Source organism: Stenella coeruleoalba (assembly GCF_951394435.1).
Source record: "Stenella coeruleoalba genome assembly, chromosome: 7".
In the NCBI taxonomy this organism is placed as follows: Eukaryota; Metazoa; Chordata; class Mammalia; order Artiodactyla; family Delphinidae; genus Stenella; species Stenella coeruleoalba.
The window spans coordinates 100,888,286-100,901,665 of NC_137153.1; the positions used below are offsets into that span (position 1 = coordinate 100,888,286).

Genomic DNA, 13,380 nt, shown 5'->3' on the forward strand with positions numbered 1-13,380 from the left:
TGGTAAAATACTATAATTTGCTAAGTCTGGATAAAGGGTATAAAGGAGTTCTTTACACTATTCTGATAACCACACTGTAAATTTGGAATTGTTTCAAAAATCTAAAGTTTAAAAAATTCGAAACTATACATACTCAAATTTTTTTTTTTTTTTTTTGGCGGTACGCAAGGCCTCTCCCTGCTGTGGCCTCTCCCGTTGTGGAGCACAGGCTCCGGACGCGCAGGCCTAGCGGCCATGGCTCACGGGCCCAGCCGCTCCGCGGCATGTGGGATCTTTCCGGACCGGAGCACAAACTTGTGTCCCCTGCATCGGCAGGCGGACTCTCAACCACTGCGCCACCAGGGAAGCCCTACATACTCAAATTTTAAAAATCAGATTTAGAAATTGACACATCTCACAATTATGAACCACTGACTAATATGGAATTGGACCAGCCTCAGCTCCCTTTGGCATTTTTCTCTAATGTTTGCTGGGAATCAGAAAAGACCTAAGAATAGGAGAGTAAGAAGAGAATGAAGAACAGAGAATATGAGGGGTATGGGAATATGGGACTTTTGGGAGAACACTGTAAAGCATACAGACAACAGTCTAGCCATTTCCAAGCTTAATCAACTAAATGCTCTAGGCTTGCTGAGGTGTTAAGTGCTGATACCACACACTTCCTACTCTGAGAAAAAGTATTTGAAGGCTTCAGTCCTACAGCTTTCCTGGTCAAAGTTTCTCTTGGCAACTCTAAGCTGAGAAAAGGTTATCTCAACACAGAGGATCCCGTATTAGGGAGTCATTTTATGTGCCTGTTTTTACCTGTTTACATGTTAATAACAACAGAGTTGGCATTACAAACAAAAACAAAACTCCCTAACTCTATTTGTGAAGATAATATCCAGATTTTGCTTTAAATATTCTAGAAATAAAGAGTGGATAAATAGGGATCATTATATTATTATTCTCTCTACTTCTGTGCATGTCTGAAATTTTCCGTAATAAAAAGTTAAAAGAAACAACAACAAAAAAAACCTTTAGGACTTTGTCCTAGATGACTGTGAAGATCTTTTGCTTCTCTTGATTCCTGCTTTTTTAAAATTCTCCTCCTTCAGTCTCTCTAGCATGTTTCAAGCTTTTCATATAGTTCTGTACTCCTAAACTCTTAAAATAATGTCTTCAGTAGCAAGTTGAGAACCGAGACAAACCTTCATTCATTTAAACAAAACTGGAAGAAACCCATCTCTATCATAGATATATAAAAAGAAAAAAGATGAGAAAGGAGACATCACAAGCTTTTCCCCAAGACGTTACAATGTCAGTGACATCCAGGGAGAATGAGATATGGTTATAATTTCTTGTCAAAAAATGTCACCTTAAAAATACTCCATCAAGAATCCAGAGACCTGCATCCTAATGTCGGCTCTATCACTCAGCTGCCTTATTCCTCAACCACAGCTCTCCTCTCTCCTCCCCTTCTTCCTTCAAGGCCCAGCAGCGACTTTGCCACCAAAACACGTGCACCAGCTCCCCCAGACAGAAGTGCTCACGCCGCCTTCGTGAGTCCACTGCCTTACACGCAAACATCACTTCATTCAGTTACGCTTCCAAAAATGTTTGAGGTCCTGCAACTACCAGTTACGCTGCCAGGCCCCTGTTTTATAAGGGGGTGAGGATGGGGGTGCAAAACAGCCTTTGCCTTCAGCCTAGTGGGCAATTAGCAACTGTGATGAATGTTGTGAAGCAAAGTACGGAGCAGCATGAAAGCACAAATAAATAAAGAAATCTACTCTAGTCTGAAGGGTCAGGAAACTTTTCAAAGACCTATAGCAACAACCTGAGAAAGAAGGAAGCATGGGTCTGTCAAAAGCTCAGAGCAGAGAAGGACTAAGAGGCTGGTGAACAACAGCGGCTGGTGAGTAAGTGACAAGAACCAAGGCCCAATCAGGGGCCACATCAGACTGTGTTAGGTCACTCATCATATTGGCTAGCAGTTGTCCACCACACTGGACATTTATCTAGAAGACAGAAGCAAAGTCATCAGACTCAAGGGCAACCAGAACACTGGCACCCACTCCCCACATCTAGCTGAATAGGTACGTTTCCCCTTCTACCTACACTGCACCACGTTTTACTCAAAAATGATGAGAAGGGCTTCCCTGGTGGCACAGTGGTTAAGAATCCGCCTGCCAATGCAGGGGACACGGGTTCGAGCCCTGGTACGGGAAGATCCCACGTGCCGCAGAGCAACTAAGCCTGTGCACCACAACTACTGACCGTGTGCTCTAGAGCCCATGACCCACAACTACTGAGCCCACGTGCCACAACTACTGAGCCTGCACTCTAGAGCCCGTGCTCCACAAGAGAAGCCACCGCAATGAGAAGCCCACGCACCGCAACGAAGAGCAGCTCCCGCTCGCCGCAACTAGAGAAAGCCCGCGCACAGCAACAATGACCCAACACAGCCAAAAATAATAAATAAAAATAAATAAATTTATTTTTAAAAATCATGAGAAAAGGACTTCCCCACAGAGGTGATTTAGTCAATGCTACGATTACCAGTGATGGACCCACAGATGGTACTCAGTAAGTACTTGGTGAATAAATGAATAAAGTTTTAATTTAAAACCTCACAGCACGCAAAATTCCAAGTTAAGAAAAATGCCTTTTGTTTGAATGACTAACAACCAGATAGCAATATAAATACCTCCACAGAATCCATCAGACCTTGCAAGAGGAGTTTCTGGTGAGGAAAATCTCCATCCCCAACTGGAAAATACCCCAGTGTTTGGATAGCTCTTTCTTTCATCTGGAAGAACACAGAATTTTTTTTTTTTTTAAATGAAGTATATAACAGCTTGGTCCCAGAAAAAATGTTTCCAAAATGAGAAAGCAGGGAGGGGGAGTCTGTCTAACTAATGCATCAGCACAATTTTTTTTTTTTAAAGTATCCAATTTTACAGAATTATGTCTATAAGACATTGGAGGTAGAAAGACATAAAACTGAGTTCATTAAGGGTCCACAGCTGCAAAAGAAGGAAGAACAAAGTCTTTAACTAGTTCATTATCCTACAAGCTATAACAGTTATAAATGTAAATTCTGGGCCCAGAGGACCTAAGATTAAGTCACAGCTCGACCATTTTAATAGCCTTTACAACTGTGTGACCTCAGGCAAGTTACTTAGCCTCTCTGTGAGGCTATTTCCTCATCTCTGAAAATAGAGATGACAACTGTACCTACTTCACTAGATCTTTTGGGGATTCAATTAATTAATGCATGTGAAGCACTCAGCATATGCTTGGCAGATTGCAAGTGCTCAACAATGGATGGTAATGAGTAGTTGCTAACATCTAATAAAAACTACTGTGATCTCAGAAAGTTTTAAATAGTCCCTAGATCAAGAATAAAATTACATATTTATTAAACTTGTAGTAAACCGATTTTTCTGTTCATTAAATCATCTTACACTTCAACACTGAGGTGTTCTTATCCCAAAGAAAATTTTTAAAGTCTATGAAAGTTTTTATCTGAAACTAAAAAAAACATAAGTGTCCTTTTCCTCAGAGATTACTCACACTGCTTACGAATGCCCAGATTTCTTAAAACCAAACTAAGTATAGGAAGTTAAGATTTAGATTTGGTCTGAAATTACAAAAATCGTTAAACTATTTAACACTTTATTACCCCCCTTTTGCATGACAAAAGAATTACCTGATGCATTTAATATTTACCCAAATCTTAACAGTTCTGGGCCTAAATTGGAGTAACTGGGTCAAACAGTACACACACGAAAGCAGTGCACAAATCATCCCCAACTCAAAATTAAACAGTCACCTAGACTTTCTTCTTTACCACTCTTTTCCACATTCAGTCCTTCCTCCAGCTGTAATGCCATCTATCCTGACTATGATTCTGTTTTTATTCATTTATTTATCTATGAACAGAAAGCATTTCAGAGAAGAAGGATAAAAGGACGAGACTTGCCTTATTTGTTTCTTTACTGGAGGGTATTCTATTTAGCAGGCTTTCCACAAGATGCAACTTAGTAAAGCCAGATCCCTCACTGGGGATTGGGAGTGGACCATTTCTGCCAATTTCACCCAGGGCTGTACAGGCAGCAATTGCCAGGAGGGGTGATGTACTGTCCAAAAATGAGCCTGTAAACACATTTAGACACAAAAGAATTTTATATCATTACCCCTGGAATCCAAAGCAACCAGCAATGTACTCAAGATTTTTTTAAAGACAGCAAACCAAAATCAAAGTCTACAACATATTTTCCAGTTGATAATTTGTTAGCATTTCTTTAGTAATAAAACACCAGAGTCATGTCCTTTCTTAATGTTTACAATTTTTCCCATAACGGAATCATCTCTGTTAAATAGAAACATATAGAAAAATATGTATATACAAAAACTAGAGTACTTGCATTGTTATTAAAAACAAAGAATTTATTCCGCATCAAGACTCTGTGGAAAAACCTCGTGTATTTAGAGTGCAATGCTATAAAAAGAAATTAAAATGTTACAATAAATTTTAACCTAATTCAAAAAAACTGTAACCTACTTATGCTGACATCCAAATCAGCATAAACACATTAATTACCGATAGTTTCTGTGGCACTCTGAATGAGTTCCTCTTGTTCGGGCAGAAAATCAGCATTTGTCTCCACGTCTTGCTGCTCTGCCATTTTCATTTTCTTCTTAGCCAAATATCTTCCTACTGTGAATCCCAATGCAAGCAAGGATCCGTGCTGTATCTCCGGGCTCTGGATTTAACAACACAATACCGTAGGTCTGTCTCTCTCACACGTGCGTGAATGCAATGAAATAACTGTGTGTTTACTACAGTCATCTCCCCAATAAAATATAAGGCCAAAGAATAAAGTGATCATGTGAGGCTCCACTGGATGTTAATAAATAGGTTAGGGAACAAGAGAAAACTTGAGTTTCAAACACAGAATTCTGAGAAGTTAAGCTGAGTCCTGACTCACTTGGATTTAGATTCCTTAATCCCATACCCAACTCCAACTATGGGTGAGGTGACTCCATTGCAGGCTCTTATAAGCACCCACACTTTCTTCTAGCTTATAAATAACACTTAGGTAAATACACCGTCATAACTTTCAAGCATAATTTTCCTCTACTGCCAACAAAATACAATGAACGGATCCTATTTCTAATTGCTAAAACCTCCAAATGCAAATAAAATATTTGAAAGCACATGGTTTCAACAGTGTTTCCTAACGGGACAGGTACAATGAGAGGTGGCAGTAGATGGGGAGGAAAAAAGGAACTAACATTTCTGAGCACCAAGCACTACTAGAGCTTCTCATGTATCCACTCCCCGCCGTATTCGTAGAGCTTAAAACAATGCCTATGAGACACAAGGCACTCAAATTTGTTGACTGAACTGACTGAATCCATGTATTATCTATCTCATTTAATCTTTACAATCATAAAGGCAAGAAATTTATGAGTTCGTTTTACAAGTGAGAACACAAAAACTAAAAATATATTAGATGCTTTTGTAAAACTATTTCCCACAAAAAAGGACAGAGACAAAACTGATAACATACATGATTGTCTTTTGTAGTCTTTACAAGCTGTTCTATCATTGACTTCAACTCGTTTCCTGACACTGTAGATACCACCACAGAATAAAACAATGCTGCCAGTTCACGCATCTCTTCTTTACTGCTATTCATCAGACTCTGAGCGGTGTAGAAAAAGAAATACACACATAATATATGATCATCTCCCTGCTGACAACGTCTAACATTTAAAACGTTATAATGTTCAATCTACTGGTAACTATGAGAAAAGAACGCAACAAGCTACTATTTCAAAACGAAATAAAAGCGGAGGTATAGACCAAAATCTTACGTGCATTTTCATCAAAGATACAAAGTATAAAACAGGTGGAATTAATACACAGCTGATCTGAAACAGAGGTCAGCATGCGTTTTCTGTAAAGAGCCAAATCTATCGCAACAATTCCACTCTGCTATTGTAGTGCAAAAGCAGTCATAGACAACAAATGGGTGTGGCTGGATTCCAGTACAATTTCACAGACACTCTAATTTTCACATGTCAGGAAATTTTATTCATCTTTTAATTTTTTTTCCAACCCTTTAAAAATGTAAACAGTATTCTTGGCTTGCAGCCCATACAAACAGGAGGCGGGCCAGATTTGGTACATGGGCCACAAGTTAATGACTCCTGATCTACAAGATCAAAGGTCAAAAACTCTAAGATCATTTTAAAATCAGCAAATATTCACAAAGAATTAAAAAACCTTTTTAAACCAGAAGCAATTTCCTGAGACTAGATTTTCCAGAAAAGTACAAAACTCACTCCTCTTGGTAAATTACCTTCATGCTTTCACACTTAAATAATTGGTACATTTTACCATAATTCAAACTGCATTTTCCAAAAAGAACTACATTATGTAGCACAAAAGGTATACAAAACTATATGAGCCAGACCTGTAATAAAAAAGATTATTCACTGTTTATCTGAAATTCAAGTTTAACTGAGTATCTTGCATTTTTATTTGCTAAACCTGGTAACCCTTTTGGTGTGACCACAGGACAAAAATACTCTCCAACATGGCCGGTGGGAGTGTGAATTGGAACTACTCATATGGAGGATGTGCATTATCTATTAAAATTGCATCCATGTGTCCTCAATTCCACTTCTGGGGAATCTACCTAAAAATATACCCACTCATATTCAAAATGATGGACTGTTCATGGCAGCAGGCTGGAAGTACCCTAAATGACCATCAATAAGGACCTACAATAAATTATGGCACATTCATGCAGTGGGAAACAATGAAGTTGTTAAAACAAAAAGGATGTTCTCTCTGTAGTTATATAGGAATAATTCCTTGTTCTAACGCTAAGCGAAAGAAGGTACAGAACAGTGTGAGAAGTATAATACCCTTTTGTGTGAAAAAAGGAAGAAAACTCAAAAATGCTAATTTCACTTGTGTGTATATGCATAAGTAAACTCTAGAAGGGACACCATATACAAATAAGTGATAACCTATGCATGTCTGTCAGGTGAGAGAGGAAGAGGCAGGAAGGTGAAGGGATCTGGGTAGCTGAGAGACTATGCAAAGGAGACGTCTTACATAATTGTTTACTTAAGTTATATATATTTATTACTTTTTTAAACTTTTGAAACAGAAAAATAATTCTTTCTTACTTATAAGACTCCCAATTCATCTCCCCCTCTCACCTAAATGGATCACTGCAATGTATGGACCTACTCGCTGCCCAGTAAGTGTTTAATGATGAGAGTTTCAAAATGACCTAAAGGCAGAAAAGGCCACAGAAACACTGGTAGGAAGGCGACATCATGAGACCGAAGTTTAAAATATACAGAATCAAAAAGAAATACACATGCACAGGATATACCTTTATCCATTCGGTTTTGTCTACAAATTTGGTAGCCAGCTTTTCCGGATACACTGAGACAGCTTCCAACAGACAGTACATGACTGGCAAACCTAAATAAGAAGGAATTCAGAACCATTCTGATTTCAAGAAAAGCAATAAACGCACAGGGATCCCTAACTTCCTTTAAAGCATAAGGCTACAGCTTTAGGAGGCATTCCCCAGTTCTACAAAACAAAAGTTAACCTAAATACAGTATGTGATTCAATACACAAATTTACAGACTTATTGTCTATAAAAAGATGCCCTGTTCTTCACACCCACTTCCAAAGTAAAAATATATTACCTATTGTTAAGCATTTCTTTCTGAAAAAAGAAATAGTGTATCAAAGATGAACTCAGGCAAGTTTAGAAAAGAAACAGAGATTCATGTTCAGTTGCAGGAGAGAAGACAGAAAATCATTTTGCTATAAATTCTCAGCTGAGTTTAAAATTAGATTTTTGCTTAAGTGCTTTAGTATAATCCTCAGCGGCATGACCTCCTACCTCCAACACCTGCTAACAGCTGCTGAAGCAGGCCGATGTAGATCTGAACAGGGTTGGTTTCCCCACTCTTGGAAGAAGACGAGGAGGGTGTCGCCTGGCTGCCCGACATTAAAGTCCGTATATAGCGTCCAATGGCTGGGGCGTGATCTTGCATATCAGCCAAACTCTGAGAGGTGGGCACCACTCCCGCACTGTGAGCCAGGCACATGCGCAAGTACAGGACTATCTACAGACAGAAGGAAGAAGGACACCAGATAAGCGTCTCAAAAAATCAAGGCAAGGAGATGTTCTTCAAAGTGACAGCTCCCAGCTTTGATTCTCCACCTTCCTTCAAAAGCTATTCAACAACCCTCACAGAAGATGGAAAACATGACTCAACGTGTGAACTGAAATTATCACAAGGGAGCAGAATTTATATAACCAGTTTTATAATCCAAAGAGTGCTTTTTAACAGAGTTTAATGGAGTTAAAACACAAACTCCACTTTTAAAGTCTAAAATATAACAAAGAAAATCATTATTTTTTTTTAAAGATGTGTGTGTATGTATGTGAGAGAGACAGACAGACAGACAGACAGACACTGGGCAGAAACCCGGGACCAATGATCTGTTCCTGTGGAACTTGAGCTGCATTTAATCTCCACTGACAAGAGAATTTGAAAAAATGGGTTCAAATCATCTACAGAAGAGTAGCTACAACGTCATTAAAAACCTCTGACATAAATTAGCTACTAAGGAGTCCTCTGGAAGCTCTTTCCTTGGCAGCTAGAACAGGACAGGCAGTAATTTCATCGTGAGTCTTCTTACTCTGAACAAGATTATCTCTTGCCATTTAATTAGTGCAAATCAGTGACTAAAACAATAGAATTTCCCTTAGCAAATGAGATAAATTAATCTAATTCTCCAACCTTCAAAACTGGATAATCCAAATAACCTCAATATATTGTTGGCTTTAAAATTGAAACCTAATTTGCTGTAAATTCCCAATAGCAATCAAGGCAGAGCATCTACTTCTTTCGCGAAGAGAATCTCACTGAGACAAATGTATTTCTAGACTCCACTATGATTTAAAATAATACCAATTACTAAGTACTGTTTTCCTAATAAACAACCTGGTATAAAACAATGACGTCACTATATGGGTTTACCTAGAACACAAAAAATTCACGGTCATCTCTTTGACTGTGACATTATCGTTAAGAACCTTTAGCGAAAGCAAAATAGAAATATATGTCAGTCCTACCTCTCCAAAGGCTGCTGGGTTAAATGGAAGGACAGTGGTCCCAGTCATGTACTTGGCTGGCGTTTTCATTCGATGGGAAGCCTAATAAAAATAAACCCCAAAAATCAATTACTGGAAAACAAAGCACGTGTACCCTTTCTCAACTCAAAAATAACTGTATTTCTAGATACATTATTGTCTGTTACTGTTTTTTTTCTAGTCAAAACATTTTTCCATTAATCATGCTTGATTGTGCATGGACCTCAAACCCGAAGTTACAGATGTGTTGCCTTTTGACTGGCTTGTTTAAAAAGAATAAACCTGGGCTTCCCTGGTGGCGCAGTGGTTGAGAGTCCGCCTGCCGATTCAGGGGACATGGGTTCATGCCCCGGTCCGGGAAGATCCCACATGCCGTGGAGCGGCTGGGCCCGTGAGCCATGGCCGCTGAGCCTGCACGTCCGGAGCCTGTGCTCCGCAACGGGAGAGGACACAATAGTGAGAGGCCCGTGTACCGCAAAAAAAAAGAATAAACCTATAAATCAACTATACTTTAAAAAGAAAGGAAGAAAGAAAAAAGCTGCAAAGATGACACAGTAGCAAGTAAAAAAAATAAAATAAAAAGAATAAACCTACTCCAGGCATCTAGTGACAGTCACCCCAGGGCACTGCATTCCAGTTATTTTCATTAATAATAGAGGTAGAAGGAAAATATTAGCACAAAAGCATCTTCTGCCCACAAATATGACAGTGTTATGGAGAAGAGAATCATGGCTGCTACATACTGACCTCCAGCACCCTTAAGATGTCTATCTAAGCCAAAAGCTAAGACCACCAGTAGAAGTGAAAGGCTGTAAGGTATCCCCCCAGCACACTAAGAGAAACATCAATGTAAAAAGTAGGATAGTGTCAGGGTGGGGGGTCATGACTGTCAATACTCTGATCTACCAGCAAAAACAGGAGACTTGCAAAAGCAGATGCAATGCTCTCTTATGATCATGGTGGAAAAAGTCTGAACTGCTCCCTGAAGCATTCTTAAACTTATGCTGCCCTAAATAACGCCCTTAAAAATTAAAAAGGTATATTTTAAGCATGTCATGCCAAGGGGAAAAATTTTAAACACAGCCAATAAAAATAATGGTACAAATGAACTTATTTACAAAACAGAAATAGAGTCACAGTTGTAAAAATCAAACTTATGGTTACCAGGAGGGAAAAGGGGGGAAGGGATAAACTGGGAGATTGGGATTGACATATACACACTACTATGTATAATATAGATAAATAATAAGGACCTACTGTATAGCACAGGAAACTCTACTCAATACTCTGTAATGATCTATATGGGAAAAAAATCTAAAAAAGAGTGGATGTATGTTTATGTATAACTGATTCACTCTGCTGTACAGCAGAAACTAACACAACAGTGTAAATCAACTATACTCCAATAAAAATTGTTTAAATAATAATAATAAAAAATAAAATAAACACAGCCAAAATGTTGAAAAACATAAAAGGAATTGTAAGTAATTTAGATTTGGGCAAAACAGATTAATTACATTTGAGATTTATATTTTTCTCCTCACTTCGTACCTTCCTCTTATTGTATTAACATTGTTAGAAACTTTACTAACCATTCAACATTTAGTGATTAGCATTTTTAAATGTGTCACCTAAAAAAATGTAAGTTTATTTTCATCATTCATTATATGACTTAAACTATTATCTGAAGTTAAATACCATACCTTTTCCTGGATATAATACACCATTTCTGGGAAAGATGGCATCTGCTTAGAAGCACTTTCTTTTCTGTTTCTACCAGGAAGACACCTTAAAACTCGTTGTGCCTCTCCATGAACTTCCTCCCGTCTTTCAGAAAGATAAATAAGAAACATAAATAAATTTCACCAACTGGAGAATGATCATATGAAGACTAAGAACAGCAATTTTATTTGTCATCTGTCTTAAATATATTTTTGGCTATCTATGCAAAGAGGCATAAAATACATGATAAGCAATCGCTTCTTTTTGGAAATTTCATTAGATGTGGAGAGTCATGTGGCTTTCATCTTTGAATTTTACCCACAGGAAAAAACACGACAGGATATGACTACAGGTCTATATATTGTATCAAGGGAGCCATATTTTTAACTCTAACAAATTGCTCCTAAGTTCCACAGACGAACACTGCAAACAACACAAATTTTATTCAATTTTCAACTAAATTTTAAATGAACCCAAATTCAAATTAACACCTTTGAAACTTACGGATCTCCTGCAGCTAATAAGAGCAAATATCTGGACGGTATATGGTCTGAGGGAAACACCGTGCTGGCAAATTTCACAGCCACTTGTCGAACTTGAACTTCAGGCTATTTGACACATAAACGCACGAACACACACACACACACACACACACACACACACACAGAGATTAAAAAAAAAAGAATTCAATTACCAACAACTCATTCCAGTCGAGTCATTTTAATTGTAAACAATCAAAATTTAAGTTGCTATTTCAATAAATATATCTAAATAAATAAAACATCATTTAGTCAAGATCTTTAATCATGTTGTTTTAAAAGTCTCTGGACGATGACATTATTTAAAGAATACTGTTATGATCTAAGAGGACACTCCAAGTAGAGCAGGAAACCCCACCAAGACCATAACCAGAGAATCTCTCTGTAGATGTACATCCTCAGCCCAACCATCAGACCAAGGTCACTGTGGCAGTTTCTAGCCACCACCTCTGCTTCTCCAACTCTTAAACTCTCAGTCACATGAGTGAAATTCAGATATTCTGCAGGGAACACAAACAGAGCTTACTTGGAATCCCTACAAATTTAAAGCAAAATACCGCCAACGCTTTCAGATTAGCTCTTAAATTAAAACAGGCTCCAAAGCAAAGCTTCAACTACATAAATATATCCAATTAACTTAAATAGATTAAGACTGTAATCTATGAATAGGAAGTTCAACCAGAAAAGCAGTTGTAGAGTCTACTGATGCTTAAGCTTTATTCTCATGTATCTTCCTCCTGGGTCATTCCTCCAGTCACAACATAAGTGAGATGAGAGATGCTTAGAAACACGTACTACCTCGTTTATTCAGGTGTTCTTGCTCTTTAGCATTTTTGGAGCTACTGTAAAGGGCAATGATATTAAGGACCAGTCTATATGATTTAGCCCAGGGTCTGGCTGCCTTACATGTAGTCTGAGAAAAGAAAATAAATTACCTTTGGCTTCGTAATACTGTTACATGATTTGCTCTGCATAAGTATAACCAGCACCCATGTGCATTATACAAGCATTCCATTTCCTTGTAAGGTTACCTACAAAAAGTTTTAAGTATTTGACTCTAATGAGCTTCCAAATAAGCCTATACTTCTTTGTCCATGTTCTATGATCATGAACCAGGTACACTGGACACCAAGAGCATTTGACAGTGGGACACTATATATAATAAGCCTTCTGAGTGTACATAATTATCCTGTCATATTTCAACAGAAACCAGATACCTTTCTGAACCTTTAATAATTCCTCGATATAAATGTGTTAATAAACATGGCTGAAGACCTAACGAAGACCCAATGCAGCCAAATTTCAGTTAAGATGCAATTCATATTAATCTCACCAATATTTGACATCATTCCCTCTTTAATCTCCCTCTCTACTCCTAGAAATGGAGGACAAAGAACTGACTAAAGCAAATACATAATCTATTATTTTATATTGCATATTATATATCATGTATACATATGTGTATATAACCACAGATATTAAAAATTCTCCTGCAAACTCCCATGGCAGGCAAATGAAGAGGACTAGAAGGAAGAAGAGTATGTTTGATGGTACTGGCTTACTTCCTACAGACTCATTTTGATCCATAAATTGTGTCTTTCTTTCCTTCTGCTTTTCTCCCCCAATGTTACCTACAGAACTCCACCTCAGTGGACTGTAGTGCTCAGCTACCACTTAAAACAAAACACTTGCAACTGGGAGAGCATAACATTAAAAACAGTTTTCCAACAAGGAAGGCTTTAACCATAAGGCCTCTGTGAATATCACTACTCTTTCTTCCCTAAAATCAGATTCCAATAACGAAGAATTAAAAGCAGATCATAAATCAGTCCAAGTGATAGCAAATATTCCTCTTCATTATAGAGAGCTAAGGCAAAAAGCAATTCAAATTTTGATCTTAAAAATGTAGGGGGCGAAAAAAAAAAAAA

General features: G+C 37.9%; 1 protein-coding gene across 7 annotated transcripts in view; it reads right to left on the bottom strand.

Moving 5' to 3' along the window:
- ECPAS (Ecm29 proteasome adaptor and scaffold) overlaps positions 1 to 13,380 on the bottom strand; it is a 101,938-nt gene that overhangs the window by 32,593 nt on the left and 55,965 nt on the right. For all 7 annotated transcript variants that reach the window (XM_079925556.1, XM_079925557.1, XM_079925560.1 and 4 more), the window contains 9 exons: positions 11,418 to 11,521; positions 10,895 to 11,018; positions 9,174 to 9,254; positions 7,932 to 8,157; positions 7,407 to 7,498; positions 5,562 to 5,696; positions 4,589 to 4,751; positions 3,968 to 4,140; positions 2,690 to 2,791 (listed from right to left, as the gene is read on the bottom strand). In XM_079925556.1, the coding sequence (XP_079781682.1) occupies positions 2,690 to 2,791; positions 3,968 to 4,140; positions 4,589 to 4,751; positions 5,562 to 5,696; positions 7,407 to 7,498; positions 7,932 to 8,157; positions 9,174 to 9,254; positions 10,895 to 11,018; positions 11,418 to 11,521 (1,200 nt within the window). The remainder of the gene's footprint in view (positions 1 to 2,689; positions 2,792 to 3,967; positions 4,141 to 4,588; positions 4,752 to 5,561; positions 5,697 to 7,406; positions 7,499 to 7,931; positions 8,158 to 9,173; positions 9,255 to 10,894; positions 11,019 to 11,417; positions 11,522 to 13,380) is intronic.